General features: G+C 42.6%; 1 protein-coding gene across 7 annotated transcripts in view; it reads right to left on the minus strand.

Moving 5' to 3' along the window:
• UNC13B (unc-13 homolog B) overlaps positions 1-21,794 on the minus strand; it is a 243,295-nt gene that overhangs the window by 33,441 nt on the left and 188,060 nt on the right. For 4 of the 7 annotated variants that reach the window (XM_063696260.1, XM_031014608.2, XM_031014607.2 and 1 more), the window contains one exon: positions 2,843-2,889. In XM_063696260.1, the coding sequence (XP_063552330.1) occupies positions 2,843-2,889 (47 nt within the window). Of the gene's footprint in view, positions 1-2,842; positions 2,890-5,272; positions 5,296-16,034; positions 18,552-21,794 lie in introns of all 7 variants that reach the window. The other 3 variants (XM_055351606.2, XM_031014604.3, XM_055351608.2) reach the window with 1 other exon arrangement.

Below are 21,794 nucleotides of genomic sequence, written 5' to 3' on the forward strand. Positions count from 1 at the left end.
CGTCTCCATCCAAGAGTAAAAGAGTCACCAGTTCTGTCTACCTAGGCCTCCTGAAGAAAAGCCTTCTCCATGGAGAAAGGAGCCCTCATAATCAAGTGTAAGTAGGGGAGGTGGTATGAGAGACTTCCAAAAGACCACTTAAGGGAAGAAAAAACAAAACAAAACACCATTTAGGAAGGAAACAGCAAAGGGACTGTGTGAGTGTGGCCTAGCCCTATGGACACATCAACAGAGCCTGGAGAAAAATTATAGCTACAGCAGCTGGACATTTCTAAAACTTTTACACCTTTTCTATACTGATTAATTTTATTGTTCTTTTATAACAATATGCAATAAAAACAGAAAATGTACCCAAAAGAAACTACACTGAAATAACCTGGATTTTAACTCCAGTTCTTCTATTAATGTACTATGTCTTCTCCCAAAATTCCTTCTTCACTTTGGGCCTTGGTGACGCTTCTATAAAATGAGATGGATGAGCAACAAAAAACTCTCTGGCCTTAATGAAAAGAACTCATGTACTTGGTTTTAATGAGAGCAAAGACGTTGGGAAAGTTGGGTAGCTGGGCTGTATACCACGGCTGGTCTAAAGACAGAAATATCCCAACAGAAAAAGTAGGTACTTGTAGCTATCTAGGCAAAGAATGGAACCACAAATTGGGTCAAGTCCAGGAGTTGAAACAGGCCACTCAATATGCTGATTTCTAATAAAACAGCTCCCTGAACATAGGCAGTGGGCTTTGTTTTTAATGAGACTACCAGACTGAGGGAAGTTCTATACTTAGGACAGCTTCTAAGGACGAACGTGAAAGAAAAGGAAGAAAGACAATAGGGAATAATTTAGAAAACTACTATATGGCTACATTTAGAAGTAGTCTGGATATGTCCCATTGACATGTATGTATTTTACAATTATTAGAAGAAAAAAACTAAAGATGACTGAAGAAGCAACTGATGCCACAACTTTGTAGCTAATTCTAGAAACTACAATATGTATCTCTTAAGGCAAGAAGTTTTTTTTTTTTTAAACATAAATGATCTTTCAATAAAAGAAGAAGGGGGTAGCTCATTCAATGATTCACCCTTGATTAAAAGAAGACAAACTAAAAAAAAAAAAAACAGATACTGACAAAGCTGCAGAGAAAAGAGAACACTTATACACTGTTGGCAGGAGTGTAAATTAGTTCAACCGTTGTGGAAAGCAGTGTGGCGATTCCTCAAAGAACTAAAAACAGAACCACCATTCGACTCAACAATCCCATTATTGGGTATATACCCAAAGGAATATAAAGTGTTCTACCATAAAGACAGATGGATGAGTATGTTCACTGCAGCATTATTCACAATAGCAAAGACATGGAATCAAGCTAAATGCCCATCAGTGGCACACTGGATAAAGAAAATATGATACATATACACCGCAGAATACTATGTGGCCATAAAAAAGAACGAGATCATGTCCTTTGCAGGAACATGGCTGGAGCTGGAGGCCACTATTCTTAGCAAACTAATGCAGGAACAGAAAACCAAACACTGCATGTTCTCTCTTATAAATGGGAGCTAAATGATGAGAACACATGGACACAAAGAGGGTAACAACAGACACGGGCCTACTTGAGGGTGAAGGGTAGGAGGAGGGAGAGGAGCAGAAAAAATAACTATTGTTATAGTACTTGGGTGATGAAATAATCTGTACAACAAATCCCTGTGACACGAGTTTAACTATATAACAAACCTGCACATGTACCCCTGAACCTAAAACAAAAGTTAGAAAAAAAATTTTTTTTTAAAGATGACAAATTGCAAGGGAAAGGAGCATGTAAAAATGTAGTAGATCATCTACCTGATCTTTCTTCTTCCCTGGCCACAAGAGGAAGCAACTACTGAGACTTCTGATGTCAGAAGCCTTTGTAGGAAAAAGGGAAAAGGAAGGTCCAGATAACTAATTGGTGGTATTTGTGGGAAGGAGCGGGGAATGGGAAGGTACTTGAACTCTATTCTCTCTTTAAGAACAGTCAGTTACAGGCTACACTGAGCAGCTTAAAATGACTCTGGTACAATCACACAGGTCTGAAACTCCCAAACAAGAAGCATGGACAGAACATACAGAGCTCAGAAAGGGGTATTACTTATATCCTGACTACAGTGGAATGGAATAAGTAGATGACTCACAACAGCTGGAGCAGGATCAAGCCTAGGGAGTAACTTAATCAGCCACACCATCAACAATGGAATGGATAGAATGAATAAGATCTAGTATTGATAGCACAGCAGGGTGACTACAGTCAACAACAATTTATTGCACATTTTAAAATAACGAAAAGAGTGTAAGTGGATTGTAACAAAAAGAAAGGATAACTGCTTGAAGTGATGGATACCCCATTTACCCTGATGTGAGTATTACACACTGTATGCCTGTATCAAAATATCTAATGTAACCCATAAATAGACACACCTAGTATGTACCTACAAAAATTAAAAACAAATGAAATGGAAAGAAAATGTTTCCAAATGCAGATATTTTTCTAATTTCCTCTTTGTTCTAGTATTTCACCACTATGAAAAGATGGACCAGAAATTATAGAGGCAAGGACGAGAAGGCCCCAAAGCTCCCTCCCCTGCACCAGGGTAACCATTCTGCAAAGTTCCCTCTTCTGCCTCCAAGGAATCCATCAGCAGAGTTCTCTCCTCTGCCTCAGAGAACCAACCAACCTATAGTGGAACCTTTTCCTTCCCCAGGATGCAGCTTATGAAGCTGGTTCCCCTGCTTCCCAGGGGAAAAGCTAAAAGCATCAAGAGATACTGAATAAAATCCACAGAAACCTTGCAGTGAATTACTTACCCTTCTGGGAGCCACTGAGGCAGAGAGGGGTCACCATCATCTGGAATCTTTAAAAAGAGATAGGAAACAAGTTAGATCCTGGGAAAGATGGGAGATTGCCTGTAATCTGAGCAGCGAGCAGTAGAGTACAAGCCCAGAGTAGTGTAAGTCACATTCACCATGTGGTGACAGCCTGTCTGACATCTAAACCAATGTCCTGATCAGTCAGGGCAACAAGCAGGCTGCCGAAATGAGTGGTACCTGTCTCCTTGGTGAATAGGACATAGGGCAAAGCTCACTGAGGTTGCAGGGCTGAAGTCTACTGGAATGGCAGAACTCCTATCACTCTTATATGAGCCATTAGTATAGACAGCAGTAAACCAAGCACAGGAGAAGGGCCTACTTAGGCTTCCAGGCCTCACTAAAGCAAAAGGACACCTTCATATAGAGTCCAGTCTTCTTCCAGCTATATTCCTAAACTCCCTTAATGTCCCAGAGTCAGACCTGGTCTCTCTGGATTCCTATCTCATTTTGTGGTTGGATTTAGTTTTAGTTTGGGTGCCTTGAACCTCTGACTCACTGACACTGAGTATATTCTCTCTATTTAATAAATTCTACATAACAAGAGAACCCAGGGTAGATTAGACACTTGGATTATCATTCTAGTGAATTCTATAGGCCCTAGAATGAGAAGTCGAAACTTGAGACACCAAATAATTCAAGGAAGGGAACAGTTCAAAAATCACCTTTTAAAGGTTTCTGTACCAAAAGAAAACAAAATAAACAAAAGCAAATCCTTCAAGCAGCATGCAGAAAGGTCCAAAGCTGCCAGAGTGCTCCAGAGGTCCAATAGCACATGCTTTTTTCAGGCTAACAGGTCTGGGGGCTTCCTGCCCCTCCTTGTTTTCTTCCACTCCCAACAACTTCCCTGCCTCCTAACTATCCTGGAGCAAATGAGCTCCAGAAGGGAGGCAGAATTTAGGTGCTTAGCTTTGAACAGTGAGTGATGTTTTGGAGAGCTAAAGTGGGGAGAAGTTATGGATACAATGAGGCAATACAGAGGAGAATAGGGACAGATAGGACAGAGCTAACGGTGATGGAAAAGTGAGGGAGAATTACCTGGGTCAGCAATAGGCTCACATGAATTTTGGATTTAAGACTCCTCTTAGGTTGTCTATGTTTTAATCAAGCCTATCTCCCTACTGACCAGAGCCCCCATTCCACCCCATCTGCCTCCTATCCTTTCTATAGGTAGGATGATATTGGTAATGGGAGGGCCAGGTCCAAAAGGCAGCCAGAAGTGGCTGAAGCAAAAGACAATGGGGATAGTATAGAAGAAACAACAATAGGTGGGAAGAAACAACAGTAGGTGGGAAATAACAGAAAAGCTGCAAGTCTTCTAAGGTTGTTTATGGAAGGGGTAAGGGTTGAGTGTATGGGAGCCAATCCCTAAATCCCCAGATCTTACCAACCAGAACTTATTTTCCCTCTGGAAATAGCCACCGTACTCAGCAGGTTCTTATTTCCTATCCAGAGTGAGATATTTGCCAGAAACCACTGGGCTTAAGGAAACAAAGTCACAAAAAGTCTGAGAACCTGGCTCAGATCATGCACATTTCCTGTGCTCAGAGGGGATAACAACACGTCTTCAAAAGCCTGCACACACAGTACACACAACTTGTGTCTGAAGGAAACACATGGTAAGCATGGATCCTAGGCTTATGGCTTCAGAACATAAGCTTCAGAGTATTCAGTGATCTGCAGAAACTCATCTGAGGAGGATTCACAGTGTTTACTATGGCCCAAATCACAGGCAAAGCAAACCCGCATGGTCTTCAAGAGCCAGTGCTTGCAAGCACAGGGCATTAGTATACTATGCATTCACATGGTTTGGGGAAACCACGTAACAGGGCTACAGAAGCTTGTGCTCAACAGAGAGGTCAGGAAGCCTGTTCAGAGCACAAGTACCTTCACACTTAGGGCCTCAGGCAAGAGGCAGGAAATGCCTGCAGCAAAGCCTGCTCTCAAATACAAAGTACACATGCGTGCTGGGCTCAGCCAAGGTTTTACAGCATATGCCAGAGTCTGCAGCAACAGGTAGAAAATGGACACACACTGAGCTGAGTAGGAGAAAAGGAGGGTAATCAGTGTCTGGGGGAGTCAAACTGAGTATAAGCACACACATGCTACGTTGAATGCACACCCATGCTGGTGCACACACATTCTCGCAGTGTGCTCCAGGGATATCTGCAGGAGCACACACAAGCAAGGAGCATGCACACAAACTGCTTTTCAGAAAAATAGACTGCATGAGCCAAAGCTCAGAGGCACAGATCATGCACGCACATGTGCATGTACACACACACACACACATACACACACATACAGTGCTTGGGAAGGAGGGGAGGGAAATAGACAAAAAAGGACGACCCAAAGGGTCACAGGCACAACCTGAAGGGCTCCTCGCTTTTCTTCTGCAAGGAGAGAAAGAGCAGAAAAAAGGGCAGAAAGGTTAATAGATTCAGTCCTATAAGTAGGGAACCCAAAGAAAATGCCAGCTAAACTCCAAGGGACATGGAAGAGAGGGAGAGGTCCTCGGGACAACTAGGCAGTTCACAGAGCCCAGCTGACTGGCTTCCAGAATTCTTCCTGCCTGTATTTGCTGGCCCAGGATTTTTAGTTTGGAACATCCCTGGAGATGTTCCAAACTAAATCAAGGGACAAAATCTACCCAGGGGTTCAGTCATCCTTTTCCCATTTCCAAAGTGGCCTGCATCAAGGGTCAGGGCTGCCAAGGTTGCAAGACCAGATTTGTTACCAAGGACCACTCCAACAGACTATCTAAGCTGGCTGAGCACAGAGTGATTTCCTTCCTCAGAAGCCACGTGAGCTTATTCTAGACCTGGTATAAGTCCTCAAACTCCAAAGGCCCTGGTGGCTGAGCCTTTTCCATTTTGCAATGCAGGCTTGGCCATGCATTCACTCAATGAGCTCTGGCCCGTTTCTCGGACCTGAAATTAAGTTGGACCAGGGCAGGGCCTGGAGTTAAGTCCAGGACCAGGATGCTGAATGGCTACAGGCCTGGGGGCATCGACTGGCTGCTTTCCTAATAGAAATCACAGTGATCTAGATGATAAAACCATGACTGCAATCCCAAATCTGATTATTTATCAAACCCAGGACAATACTCTAAAGGAAACTGACACTTCCAGAAGGGCCCGATCAAGCCATAACAGGATAAAAATAAAGCCCAGAGATTACTCCTTTCCTATTCACCAGAGACTACATTGCCTTCTAGGCCATACATGGATAGGCCCACAGGCTTCCTTCTGTAAGGAAAGTCCACCCACCTTGGTCCATTAGTGCCCCTCCATTTTCTTTTCTCTTTTAAAGGCCCATTGATGTCACATCACAAGTAGAGGGGAGAATTCAAGAATCGAATTCACAAGTTCCCAATTTTTCAAGCTATTTCTGCTTACTTAATGGGTCACCTGTCCTGGACTAGGTGACGAGGAATCCTCCAAAACAGTGCAGCTCCAGGAAGGTGGGAAAGATGAGAAAGACACTCCCTGGAATGGGGACATATCTCTTCCATATCTACATCTCAACCCCCCCAGGATAATGTGTTCCTTTTGAGTAAGAAAATTAGGCAAACAATCCTTTAACTGACCCCATGACTCAAACTGGAAATGTACCTCTCCCCCTGCACTATCTTAAATATATTCTACAACCATGTCAAAGTTGATTGTGTCCTTCTGTTCTCCACAGGTTTCCCCATAATGCCTAAAGATTAAAATCAAATCAATCCATTGACAGAGCCGTCACGGCTCTCCATGATCTGGCCCAAATCCCCAAATTCCTCTCCTCTGCCCTCTTTCTTGACCCCATATACATTCCTAGAATCTAATTGTCTTGTTTCACAAAGACATCACATACTCAAAACCCCAAATTTTTATTTACTCATTCTGTTCCATTAGCCTGAAATAGCATCTCACACCTCCTTTCCATAGAGGAAAATCCAACTCTTCCTCCAAAGCATAGTTCTGGGAAGCCTTCTCTGATGCCCACCCAAGCAAGAGTTAATAAGGCCATCCTAGTGCACCTAAGTTACATTCATCCTTCTCATTGGTATTTAACATATAATGCCTTGACAAGTCCCACCATTGTACAGATGAGAACCAGAGCAAATAGATGCAGATTTTTTTTTTTTTTTTTTGAGACGGAGTCTCGCTCTGTTGCCCAGGCTAGAGTGCAGTGGTGCGATCTCGGCTCACTGCAAGCTCCGCCTCCTGGGTTCACGCCATTCTCCTGCCTCAGCCTCCCAAGTAGCTGGGACTACAGGCACCCGCCACCATGCCCAGCTAATTTTTTGTATTTATGGGGTTTCACTGTGTTAGCCAGGATGGTCTTGATATCCTGACCTCGTGATCCGCCCACCTCGGCCTCTCAAAGTGCTGGGATTACAGGCGTGAGCCACCACGCCCGGCCCTAGATGCAGATTTTTAACTTCAACTGGGCCCTCTGTGTCACTTGATAAATCTCTTCATTCCATTAGTCAGCTCCCTCTTCCACTTCTCAAAGGAGTTATACCTAACCTTCAGATACCTACTTTATCACAACACATTAACCACTGTTTAGTGTGTATCACCTAGATATCGCATGCTTAGTTCAAATTCAACATATCCAAACACTAAACTTGTATCTTCCATCTCTAAACGTCTCCTCCTGTCCCCAGCCAGACAATGGATCTCTCCCTCTCTGCACTTTGTCCCTATCCAATCACTCAGCCCTGTACTTTTTACCTCCTAAATATCTCTGGCATCCACTCCTGCCTTTCCATTTCACACTGCCTCTATCATCTTCTCTTAACTGGACTATAACAGGAGACTCCAAGCTGACCTCTCTGCCACTAGACTTGCTCCTCTCCAATCCATACTCCACATTTCCCATTTCGAAATTCTGATCGCATTTTTTTCTTTGCTTAATTGCATCAATTCTCCCTGTTGCTTACTGTAGCACATAAAGTGCTTCAAGATTTGTAGTTCCCCTACCGTTCTAGCTTACTTTCCTTCCGCTCCTCACGTGTCCTGTATTCAAGTCTTACTGAACATTCTCCATCACATCTGAGACTTTTCACACCTCCCTCCCACACCCAGCCTACTGGGTGGACTCAGGCATATTCCCTAAGACTTAGTTCAAATACTAATGACTCTGTGAAACTTCTCTGTCTGCTTTCCTTCCCAAGGTAGGATTAGGTGCCTCTCCACTAGCTGCCCCGGTCTCCACCATTCTATGTCCACACTTCTAAGACAGTATATTGTTAATACTGTTTTGTAGTATCATATATTGTAGTTGTCTGTATAAACATCTTCCTTTATAGTATTTCTCACTTTATACTACTTCTTCAGAAAAAAAGGATTATATATTATTTCACCTTTGTAGCCCGAGGGCTTAGCACATCGCCTATCATTTCTATGTAGTAAAAGAAAACTATAACTTTCAGGACTTAGAAAACAACAGTTATTCTAAGAAGTGTCTCTTGCCCAACCAGAGAAGGTGTAAGTCTCTTAACCAGTAGCCTGTACCATTTTCCAGACCCTGAGGAACTGCTATACTGGCTACTCAGTTTGTCCTACCCGTTGGACAAACATTAAAAAACAATTTTTTTTCTTAAGAATCAAACTTTCTGTGCTTCCCAACTCCCTAAAATGCCTTAGGATTTTTCCACTTAGATTTAGTTTGCAGGTTAAGTTATAAATGTCTACAAAACAACTGCTTTGCAGGAAAATCCCTGACCCCCTAAGAATGATCTCTCTCACTCTTCCAGACAGTCCATTTTATAAGGAAGTGACATACCTCCTCATCAGCACTCCCCTCAGTATACCCAATAATAAATCTTAACTCCATTATTGAGAGTCAAAAGACTTGAGATGCTCAACTTATTTGAGCCTACATTTCCTTAACTATAAAAAGATAGGTATATGAACAACTACCTCCCAGGGTTATTGCAAGGATTCATTTCTTAAGAACCTATTATACTAAGGGCAAGTCATGGTGGCTCATGCCTATAATCCCAACACTTTGGGAGACTAAGACAGGAGGAAGGATAGCTTGAGGTCAGGAGTTCAAGACCAGCCTGGGTAACAAAGTGAGACCCCCATCTCTACAAAACATGAAAAAATTAGCTGGGTGTGGTGGCATATGCCTGCAGTGGTGGCATGTGCCTGCATGTGCAGTGCAGCTACTTGAGACTGGGGTGGGAGGATCCATTGAGCCCAGGAGATCAAGGCTGCAGTGAGCTCTGATCACTCCACTGCACTCCAGCCTGGGTGACAGACTGAGACTCTGTCTTTAAAAAAAAATTTTTAACTAAAAAAATTTTAAAAGAACCTAATGTGCACACTAGGCACTGTTCTCAGGCAGTGCTGGTGATGTGACAGTGAATGAAACAAACTCCCTGATCCTGAAAAGCTTTTATTTTAGTAAGAGGAGCAGATAATAGACAATGATGAAGATGATGACAGTAGCTGATACTAATCAAACACTTATTTTGTATCTGGCATTTTATTTGGGTAAGCTCATTTATTTCTCACAACTCCACACTGGGTAAATACCATTATTACCTCCACTTCTTTGATAATTAAATTGAAGATCAGAGAGGTTAAGCAAGATGCCAGCAAGTGGCAAAGCCAAAATTCCTAACAGACATTCTTGTTCCAGGGTCTGCTTTCCATAAGAAATAACAATATACTATGTCACATGTGATAGGAACTCGGCTGAAAAATTCAGATAAGGGAAAAAGATAATGCCCCCTGATGATGGAGGTAGAGTTGTTATTAAAAATCCAAAAAATGGTTGTTAGGGCGGCCTCATTGACAGGTGATATCAAAGCAGACTTGAAAGAAATGAGTAAAGAAGCCATTTGGAGCTCTGGGAAAAAGTATTTTCGGAAGAACATATAGCAAATGCAAAGCCTGAGGTGACAGCATAATTGGTGTGGAGAAACAGCAAGTTTGCAATAAAGTACCAGTTCAAATAGGGCTCTACAGGCCTTTATAAGAATGCTGGTGTCCATTCTGAGTGAGACAGAAAACCATTGAGCAGAGAGGTGATAAAACCTGACTCATGCTCTATGGGGATTACTCTGATTGTTGTGAGGAGAACAGACTGTAGAGGGACAAGGTTCTAGAAGCAGGGAGAGCAGTGAGACCACTGCAGTAATCTAGATGAGAGAAAATGGTGGCTTAAACAAGGATGACAGTGGTGGAGGTAGAGATAATGGCAAGATTCAAGATATTTTTTAAAAGTGGAGGAAGTGGAATTTACTAATGGACTGAATACAGGTTGTGAGAGAAAAGGGAGAGTCAAGAATGACTCTATGGATTGGGCCTGAATAGCTGCAAGAATAAAGATGCCACTCATGGGTAAGAAAGACAATAGGAAAGGCAGGTTTGGCAGGGGCTTCAGAAGAAGGATCAGGAGTTTGGCTTTGGATATGTCAAATGAGATGCCTATTTACATCCACATGGAGGTGTTACGTGGATTTGGAGTCTGGTGTTCATGGAAGATGTTTGGGTTGGAGATATAAACCTGGGAATGCTTATGAAACTCGGGATTGAAAGATTATCATCTAGAAAGTGAGTATAGGAAGTAAAGATTGAATCCCAGGATGCTACAAGGTTGGGGAGAGGAAGAGCAAAGATAACTAAGAAGGAATGGCCAGTAATGTTGGGGGAAAGGGGGAAACCAAGACAGAGAGGTGTTCTGGAAGCCAAATGAAGAAAGTGTTTCAAAAAGAAGGAACTGAGCACAAGAACAGACTAAATATCAATAGAATAGAATTGAGTCCAGACATAAACTCTTACATTTATGGTCACTGATTTTTGACAAGAGTGGTAAGACTATTCAATGAAAAAAGAATAATCTTTTCAACAAATCATTCTGGGACAACTAGATATCCATATGCACAAGAATAAAGCTGGACTCCTACCTCATACTATGCACAAAAATTAACTCAAAACTGGCTGGGCGTGGTGGCTCAAGCCTCTAATCCCAGCACTTTGGGAAGCCAAGGTGGGAAGATCACTTCAGGTCAGGAGTTAGAGACCAGCCTGGCCAACATGGTGAAACCTCCTCTCTACTAAAAATACAAAAAATTAACCAGGCTTGGTGGTGGATGCCTGTAATCCCAGCTAGTCTACTCAGAAGGCTGAGGCAGAAGAATTGCTCGAACTCAGGAGGCGGAGGTTGCTGTGAGCCGAAATCACACCACTGCACTCCAGCCTGGGCAACAGAGCAAAACTCCGTCTCAAAAAAAAAAAAAAAAAAAAGATCATAGACCTAAATATAGGAGTAAAAACTATAAAACTCATAAAAGAAACATAGGAGCAAATCTTCCTGACTTCAGATTAACCAATGATTTCTCAGCTATGACACCAAAAGCACAATCAAAACAAGAGAAAAATGGATAAATTGCACTTCATCAAAATTTAAAACTTTTGTGCTCTCTTTCATACCCATTACAATGGCTATTACTTAAAAAAACAAAACAGAAAATAACAAGTGTTGAAGAAAATGTAGAGAAATTGGAAGGAACCCTTGTGCCCTGATGGTGGGAACGTAAAACGGTGCAGCCACCATGGAAAATGGTATGGTGATTCTTCAAAAAATTAGAATTACCATAAAATTTGATCAATCCACTTTGGGGTACATAGCCAAAAGACTGAAAGCAGGGACTCAAAAAATATTTGTATACCACTGTTCATAGCAGCATTGTTCACAATAGCCAAAAGGTGGAAGCAATGTGTGTCCTGATGAGTGAACAGATAAATAAAATGTGATACATGTGTACAATGGAATACGATGCAGCCTTAAAAATTTCAGAGTGAAATTTCAGAGTGAAATTCTGACACATTACAACATAGATGAACCTTGAGGACATTATGCTAAGTGGAATAAGCCAGTCATAAAAGGACAAATGTTATTTGATTCCACTTACATGAGGTACTTAGAGCAATCAAATTCATAGAGACAGAAAGTAGAGTAGTGGTTGCCAGGGACTGGGGTGAGATGGGATGAGGAGTTACTATTTAATAGGTATAGAGTTTCAGTTTTGCAAGATGAGAAGCATTCTGCAGATGAACGGTGGTGATGGTTGCAGAACAATACGAATGTACTTGATGTTACGGAACTATACATTTTTAAATGGTTAAAATGTTCCACATAATATTCAGAAAAAACATGGTTTAAATAATACATTTTATGTTATGTATATTTTACCACAAAAAATTGTTTTTTGATTTTTAGTGAAGACAAGGTCTCACTATGTTGGCCAGGCTGGTCTCACATTTCTGAGCTCAAGTGATCCTCTCGCCTCGGCCTCCCAAAGTGCTGGGATTACAGACATGAGCCACCAGATCTGGCCAATAGGATTTAAAAAAAAAAAAACAATAAAAAAAAGTATGCTTCAAAGGACACTGTCAAGAAAGTGAAAAGACAACCCACAGAATGAGAGAAAATATTTACAAATAATATATCTGATAAGGGACTTATATCCAGAATATATAAAGAATTCTTACAGCTCAAAAACAAAAGGAAAAAAAACCTCAATTTAAAAGTGGTCAAAGGCTTAAATAGACATTACTCCAAAGAAGATGGAAAAATGGCTGATGAGCACATGAAAAGATGCTCAACATCATTAGTCACTAGAGAAACACAAATCAAAACCACAGTGAGACACCACTTCATATCCACTAGGATGGCTATAATAAAAAAGATAATAACAAGTGTTGCCAAGGATGTAGAGAAATTAGAACCTTCGTATGTTACGGGTGGGAATGTAAATACTGCAATGACTTTGGAAAACAGTCTGGCAGTTCCTCAAATGGTAAACAGAATTACCATATGACCCAGCAATTTTACTTCTAGGTAAATACCCAAGAGAATTGAAAATATAGTTCCATAGAAAAACTTGTATACAAATGTTCATAGCAGCATTATTCACAATAAGCAAGAAGTGGTAATAATAACTCAAATGTCCGCCAACTGATGGATTTAAAAAATGTCCATCAATAAATATTGTTCAGCCAGAAAAAGAAATGAAGTACTGATACATGCTACAGCATCCTTAAAAACATTATGCCAGACACAAAAGGGCACATATTTTATAAACCCATTTATATGAAATGTACATAATAGGCAAATTCATAGAAACAGGAAGTAAATTAATGGTTGCCAGAGGCTGGGGGCAAAGAGAAGTGGGGAGTGACTGCCAATGGGTAAGAGGTTTCTTATGGGGTGATGGAAATGTTCTGAAATTAGATGGTGATGATGTCTGCATAACTATGAATAAACTAAAAACCATTCAATTCAATACTTTTTAAGGGACTTTAAGGTGAATTTTATGGCACATGAATTATAACTCAATAAAGCTGTTATAATAAAAGGAGGAAAGTGATCATCAACTGTGTCAAATTGCTGACTGATAAAAAGAAGACTGAAAATGAACCATTAGTTTGGCAATATGGTGGACATCTAATGGCCCTGATCAAAGCTATTTTGGTGGAGTGACAGGAATAAAAGAATTGAATTTTATACAATGCACATGAGAGTACTTAAAACAGTACCTGGCACAAACCAAGAAAAAAAAGATGAAAACTAACTCAAATTAATCATAAGCTACAACTAGTAAGCTTAGGGCCTAAAAGATCCCAAGCAGAACAGTAAAGAAAGCAGAGTTTTCAAAAGCTTCGTTAGGCTGGTAGTCTCTGTGATACTGAATCAGTTTACTAGGTTAGGGGACTGCTCCAGTGAAGTCTATGTTGGTGAGAGTCTGGCCTGTGTGCTTGTCCTGCTCTATGCAAGGGAGTGCTGGAGCACCCTGTCCATGATTCTGTCTGCAGCCCTCAGGCCAGACTGAGTACTGAGTCTTGGATAGGACCCAGAACTGTGACTTGCTTTCTTATTGGTGCTTTAGAAAACCTCCTTCTATTCATCAAGACTGCTGCTACTACCACCTGCCTACCACGGCACCACAAGTTTCTGCATTGCCTAGAAGGATGCAGCCCAGAAAGGAAACTCTGCAAGCTGAAGAGTTAGACACAAGTGTCCTCATCATTGGTGCTCATGCTAACATCAGCTCCCACCAATATTTAAAGAGCTTGTAAGAAGTATCGCTTTGATATTTGTTGTTTCTATTGTTGCTCTACTGAAATAATTTCTCAGTGCCTGGGAAGAAGAAAAAGAGGCTGCAAAGTTATGAAGACACAGAAATCCCTCACAGCTGAAAAATTACTGCCTCAGAAAGCTTCCTGGAAGAGGTGATATATGTTGAAGAATAGGTAAATTCTGCTAGGTTGAAATGGCAAACATAGCATTTTATGTTAGAAGGAAGCATGTATATATGAATATGCTAAGAATAGAAAGTGCAAGGCAAATTTGTATGACAGCAAAGCTTCCTTTTGAAAGACTTATGGTGGGACAATGGGAGATAAGCCTGGAAATATAAACTAGAGACCAATTGCAGTGACCTTGAATGCAAAGCAAAGGAATTTAGACTCTTTTTGATAAGTTCTAAGAAGGAGCTCCAGGGAAATTTGAAAAGAGAATGACATAATTTTCATTTTTTAAATGTAACTTTATGGCTTACTATTATATTCATATGATTCAAATTCTAAAAATTAAAAGAAGGCACACAGAGAAAAATCTCCCTCCCATTCCATTTGTTCACCTAATACATTTCCCCATGGGCAACAATGTATCCGTTTCTTACATATCTTTCATTAGATAATCTATACATATACAAGCAGACATTATAAGTGTGTGTATTGTATTCTTTCCCTCTTTTTATACAAATGAAAGCATCTTATACATACTGCTCTGCACTTTGCTTTTTTTTGTATGTCAATATATCTTAGATAACTTTCCATTTCAGTAAAGAGCTACCTCATTCTTTTTATAGCTACACAGTACTATATCCCATTGTTTGGATGTGCCAATAATTTATTTAACCAGTAATTCCTGATGAATGTTTAGGTTATTTTTAATCTTTGCTATTAAAAGCTATGCTTCAAAAATAGCCTTGTCCATATGTCACTTCCACATGTGAAAATGTGTCTGCAGGATACATTCCTGTAAGTGGTGTTAAGGACTTAAAGGGTATATATATTTGTAATTTTGATAAATTTTGCCAATTACCTTCCTTAGAGATTATGCCAATTTATACTCCCATCCCACCAGCAATGTACAAGTGCATATTCCCTCACACCTTTGCCAACACAATATGCTTCATAATTTAGATGTTGCCTTAGGAAGATTAATCAGGTTATATGCATAAGAGGACAACCCCATTTAAATTTAAAACTGGATGAATATAGCATATGCTCTTTGGATAAATTTAATTTTGATTGGGAAGAGTAATTTTAAAGCTACATATCTCCAAACTGCCTAGAAAAATGTTCTCTTACTTCCTGTAGTCAAAAAACATTCCATTTGCCAGCTTGCAGGTGAGCAGCTTTTAGGGGGAGATGGAAGAAAGGGAATAAGACCTGTGGAGGGCAACGTTGGGCTCTAGGGCTAGGTCAGCACTATAAGCAGCTCCTGGATGCCCCAAATCAGAAATAAGGTTCTGTGTCAGCAAGTCAGGTACTAGGAAGAGACAGGTACCTGGGGTAGGGGAAATTCCCACAGGGGCCTATGAGAGAAGCCCTGTCAGCTACTGGGGAAATGGCAATCTTATCTCAGCAACAAATCCACAGAGAAGAATTTTTAAATGCAACGCAGGATTCTTTCTCAGCCCTCCTAGTGCCTGTGAGCAAATATGGGTCATCCCCAACTCCTGCCTCTCACTCCCACCCCTTCTTTACATCTGATATCCTAAAAGCTCTGCAGCTGCAAACTACTTCCGCTCCAGAGGCTCCTCCCTCTTTTGAACAGGTATAGCACCACAACAAGAGACTGGAAGATAAGGACGGCTTCCTCTTGCTTGAGAACCCTCTTTCACTCCAATTCAAGCTTCCTCTTGCTTGAGAACCATCTTTCACTCCAATTCCCACAGGATTAGCTTAAGCTCTCTACTTGAGTAATTTAGCCTGATTCAAGCTATGGGCGTCAACCAACACCTTATTAAACTGGCCACCACACCAGGTCTCATGCTGGCCAGATGGAGGTCATACTTTAGCCAGCTGGGACCCTGTTAAATAGTGACTCAGAATACCTGAGTGTATGTCTTCTACTGAGAGACGGTTTGCCTTCTGTACTAGCTGGTGCAAAAGTTTTTTCTGCCTTAGTCTTTTCTCTCTTAGAACATTCTTAAAATTGTTGATGCACTTGTTGAGGTAAACGGTCTCTGTACACACTTGCTCTAGGCTCAGTCTGCCCTGCTTGGGAGATCCAGGCCTGGAACAAGTCTCACTTCCCAGACACGGAGCCAGAGCAACACTTGGCAAGGAGTTATCAGAAGCAAGAGAGAAGGTGCCTGGATCCTGAGGGGTTTGCTCTCCCTGTGTGGAGAGGCCAGCTCCACCAGAGACCACACTGAGCAAGCTTTCACTCCCCTGACTCCCAGGGCTCTCCAGTGAGCAATCCTGGGCACCTCCTGAACTCACTGTCCCAAGAAGTCGATCACTGTTCTCTGACTGGGAACCACTCTCATTGCTTTCCAGGTCCTCAGGACTGATGGACCCACTGTTCTCCAGCTTCTGAAACACACCCTGCAGAGCAGAACGAAAGTGGTGAATTGCTCGGCCCAGTTTGCTTGTATAAAACTTGATTTCCACATCCTCATCCTCCTGAGAGCCACCCAGAACACAAGAGGACTTGTCAAAGACATCCTTGAGGACGTGAGCAGCACATTCCTCCTCTTCATTCAGGTCAATATGAACCATGTCACTGAAACTCTCAGGCCCTATGATAATTTCCTCCATCATGCTGTCGCAGCTCAGAGCTGCAAGCCTTCTGGACTTGTCTGCCAAAAGGTCCTCTAGTTCCTTTGAGCTCAGAATATCAAGCCCAGCTTCACAGCCCAGGAGCTTGTCCTCTGCGTTTATTCTCTCTGTCTTCAGTAACCCAGACAATGACAGGCAGCTGCTGGCCTCACTTTTATCGTGGCAGTCACTTTCTGGTTTTCCTACTTTACATGCTTCATGTTTTTGGCTGTACTGTTTGAAAAACTGGGACTTCCCAGAAGCCTCCTCTTTTGAGATTAATACTAGGGAAGGTTCCTCCAACTGATGGGGGGTAGACAGAGAAGGCTTTTTCTCTGACAGTTCATCACAGCTGCCACTGATAACTTGAGATGTTCTTGATGCTCCTTTTATTTCATCCCCTAGCTTGGGCACATCACTTTCCTTTGATAAATTGTTCTTGAGTAGAAAGCAAGGGCCTTGCTGCTCAGGGGCCTGGTGCTCTCTCTGTTGATCCTGAGCCTTCATCTGATATGTTCCTGTTATGGGTCCCCTGTCCCCTGTTTCCATCTGAAGAACTGGTTCATCCTGGTTTAAAGAAGTCTGACTATAATCCTGATGTTGTTGTTGAAAAAATGATATAGACTCCTTCTGGGGATTCTTATTACCCTGTGGGCAGCTTGGTTCTTCTCTGGTGGCAATTCGGACTCCCACATTCTGCAAGAGGATGGATTTCTGCAAGATGAAGTCTCTATGCTCTAGATGGGCAAGCTTCACAACAGTGGGCCTAGGGGAAGGGGATGTGCCTGCCCTGTAAGCCTTTTTAATGTACCTGTTGCACTGCATGCCATTAACACAAAGGTGCTTGGCTAGAAAGCTTTCCACCAGTTCCATAGTATTTTCTCCATCTTGTTCAGGAAGTCCATACAAATACAGAATGGCTTCCTCACTGGGTCTGTCCACATGGGGTTCCTGGGCCTTTTCCCCCTCACACACCTTGGCCAGGGAACAGCTGCTCACCTGTAAGCCTTCTATTTCACTCAGTACTGAGTCTACACAGCTAGAGACTTCATCCACGGAGCCCCGGACTTGGCTCAAGTGCTGCTGCAGCTCAGCAATCTCAGTCTGAAGACGGCTGATGCCTTGCAGCTCTCTGATGATGTATTCTACTACATCCCCCAAAGGTTCCCGCTGTTCACGGCTACAGCCTTGGCCATGGCCTCTGGACAAAAGGGTCTTGGCTTTGTTCCTCTCTGAGGGCTCCTGACAGCTTGTGGTAATGCTGACAGATGAGGGATCCTGATAACCAGACCCTGAAACATAGGCAGTGGAGCCCAGAGGAAGCTGGCTGTTGTTCTGCTGCCCAAAGCTGCAAAGCTGGGCCAGGTCCCCATCTCTATCTCCACCAATGGCTAACGCTGCTGACCCACAGCAAGGGGGCAGGGAGTTGTCCTCTGGTAAGGATCCAGCAGGGCCAGAGGATTTGCTCTTGGTGCCACACATGGTCTCTGCCTTAGCCTTATCTGGAGAAAGCCTGGAGGAGGGTCCCAAGGTAACCATGATTTCTTCCTCTGACTCTTGCAACAATCGCTTCATTTTCTCCCTCAGGGTTTGAGGGGTTCTCTGCTTCTTCCTCTTATTTCTGGTCAGGATGCTTAATAGAGATTACCTTGGAAGGCAACAGCCTGTCCTGCTCTTTTCAGTTTGTTTCTAGCAATTATTGCTGGCTGATGCTTTGGGCTTAGCCCACAGTGCTGCCTGGAATGGCCCCATGTGTGGCCTCCAAACCTCGCACATGCCCCTGGATCCTGGCTTGATTTATCCTGTAGCTAGTGAAAAAGGAAAATAGTGCACTCAGGTCAGAAAGTAGCAGGATGATTTTAGTTTGAATCAAGTTGTCAAGCAGGAATAAAAACATTATCTCCTAAGATTATAGGAATCAACCCTGACCTTCCTCCCAATCCCAGCCTTAAAGGCTATGGGTAGTCAGTTCTTTCTCATTAGCTTCCCATTAGAGTATCAATGTAAAATTAAAATAAAGTCCTTGTGTTCTGGGCAAGTACCCAAAGTCAACGGTATTGAGACAAGCTGCTGGGAGGTAGATGAGGTAGGGTCAATGAGTAAGTCCTTATTTGAACTTTCACAAAATTCAGTACTAGGAGTCTGGCTCAGAAATAAACAAACAAATGCTTAACCACCAAGGCTCAAATCACATACACAGTGAAAGACAAGACATGGAATGTTTCTTTCTTTCTTTCTTTTCCAGTTTGTTGTTCTGGTGAAGACTCCACTTACTCAAAAGTTTACCCCTGCTTGTGCTTATAGCACAAAGTATTTTCCCTTTGTTGAGTGATGGCAACCATTCACTTGGAGAAAGGACAATGGTATAAGTATTTTAAACTTAGCAGGAAAAATATTTCTTTACCTAATTCTAGAATAAAGTGGCACAGTATGCACACACTGCCCAGACGTAGGTGGCATTTAGCATGAGAGAGGCAGGTAGAGAGGCAGGTAGCCAAAGAGACAGGTATCATGAACTCACAACTGGGGATGAAGGAGGTTTAGGCTTAGCTTGGTGTTCCTGAGCTCCACTTAATACTCTCTAAGGTCTTGCTGCAGCTAGTCAATATCTGGGTTTGGCTTTCCTGGCCCACAGAGGATCTTTCAGAGCACCACAATAAGTGATTGTCCAGCACACTGTCCACTGCTCAAGTATTAATAACAAAGGGTTGCTCTAATCCTCTGCCTGGCCCAGAGAGAATATCACATGGGACATGTGGGGGAGGGTTACCTCACAGAGGGTTCCAGGGTGCTTTACTCTTCTCCAATAAGGTAAAGACAGACTTGCCACCAGTCTAGTCCCTACACCCTAAGCTATTGGTGACTGCATTACAGAGGCAGAGACGATGATTACCTCATGTGGACTGAGAATACATTCCCTTTTTACCGAGAATGTGGAGAGTGTACGGAAGCAGTAGAGTGGAAAGTACAAGGAGGAAAGCAGAGATCTAGGAGGCACATGGGACAACTAATACTCCAGTCCTGCTAGGTCTCCTGGGAGGGGTAAGATGGATTGGTGAGAGACACGCTACTCTTCATGTTCTTTGACCAGGGATGCTTTCCTCTTTTTCTAGATTTGATGGAGATTTCTAAATCTTCTAAACTCTGCCTCCTTTTATTTTCCCAGTACTCAAGTTAATCCTAAAAGTGGGAAAATGCCTTAAAGAACACAGGCAGACTGCTCTCATGGCAACCCATTTTCAGGAAAGGCCACCACCTACATCTAGTCTGTGGGCCTGGAATTTAAAAGCATTGTGCTTCCCCAGACTAGGAGGAACCAGAAGGACGAGTCAGAGGACCTGGGATAAAGATGAAGCTGATTCTTTTTACTAGAAATAACTAGGCCAAGAACCAAGAGACAGAAACTGCATGTATTCCCATTTCACATCTCTCCTTTTCTTTCCAGCTTATCTAACAACTCTAATTCATTGAGGAATTCTTCATCTAAGAACCCTATCCATCCTGTGAGGCATTACTGCTTCACCTCAAGGTCTCATGGGGCCAGGACCAGCCATGCCCCTAATCTGGCCAACTCAGTCTAGCCTGCGAGGATGCACTACATGCACAACCAGAATTTCTGGGTCTTGGGCTTGGTGCCCAGCTGCCTAGGTAGACCACGCTCCCAAGTCTAGAGGATGCCAAATTCTTCCTTCTCTCTTCCCACAAGGACAAAATCTGAATTTCCAAAGATACTCCTTTTTTTTTTCCTCCCCAACCATGTAGGGATTGGGTATCCCTGATTTGCTCTTGGTATTAGCCATGAACAATGTCCCTGGCCTTACAAGGGCTGGAGCTGGCAAGTGGCCTTTCAAATTTGTCTTTAAAAAAGAAGTACTGCGGCTGGGCGTGGTGGCTCTCGCCTGTAATCCCAGCACTTTGGGAGGCCGAGGCAGACAGATCACAAGGTCAGGAGTTTGAGACCAGCATGGCCAATATGGTGAAACCCCCTCTCTACTAAAAATATAAAAATTAGCTGGGAGTGATGGCAGGTGCCTGTAATCCCAGCTACTCGGGAGGCTGAGGCAAGAGAATCACTTGAACCCAGGGGGCAGAGGTTGCAGTGAGCCAAGATTGCACCACTGCACTCCAGCCTGGGCAATAGAGCAAGACTGTCTCAAAAAAAAAAAAAAATTAGAATTGCTTAGTAAGCTTAGTAAACTAAGATGGAAGCTCTGTGTACAACTACATGAAGCCGTGAGCAAGTGCTACTGGACTGGCATCAAGAGACTTAAGTTTGGGTCTTGTTCCACCAGTGACCTTGGATTAAACACTTGACCTCTATGTGAATTAGTTTCCTCATCTGTAAAGTGGGGAAGATAATTACAGGAATGTTATTATATAAAGCTAAAATGAGAGATCTGTACTTACTAAACTGTAAAGCACTGTCCTGTTGTTATTGCTACTGATGTGGCAAGTCCCTAAGTCAACAAAGTAGGGAAACCCATATCTAAAGCAAGCATCCAACCACCTAACTGGCACAATTTGAGGGAGCCATGACTTCTACTTCTGCCCCAGACTCCTGCCTTTCCCAGTCCCTTCTAATGGTCTGCAGCAGTGCCTGGAATCCTACGAGGAGAGTGTCACCCTTAAAGTTAGTCCTGCTTTCTCCTAGAAGTTTTCTTTTTAAGGTAAGGAGGAGGAGGAGTAAATCATTCAGTTCCCAACACCTCAATCAAGTGTCAGGAGGCCGGCCGTCTCTCAGACAGCCTGAAAGCATGAGGAAGGGACAAATGGCTATAGAAGCCAAGCTTTATTTTTCCATTGCTGGTGAGGCCCAGAATTCATTGCCAGGTCTTCTAAGGCCAGCCTCACTTTGGTCCAGATAAGGCAGTTTGTCGGGAACACTAATGAAGCTGACTCCCCTGCTACTGCTACTGATTCAGTGTAGACCAGGCTAACCTGGGGCCTATCTGCTTCTGCCCCTCAGATCAATACTGCAGACATAAGTTTTTGTTTTGTTTTGTTTTGTTTTTGTTTTTTTTTAGTAGAGATGGGGTTTCTCCATGTTGGTC

Source organism: Gorilla gorilla, chromosome 13 (assembly GCF_029281585.2).
Source record: "Gorilla gorilla gorilla isolate KB3781 chromosome 13, NHGRI_mGorGor1-v2.1_pri, whole genome shotgun sequence".
Taxonomy (NCBI): Eukaryota; Metazoa; Chordata; class Mammalia; order Primates; family Hominidae; genus Gorilla; species Gorilla gorilla.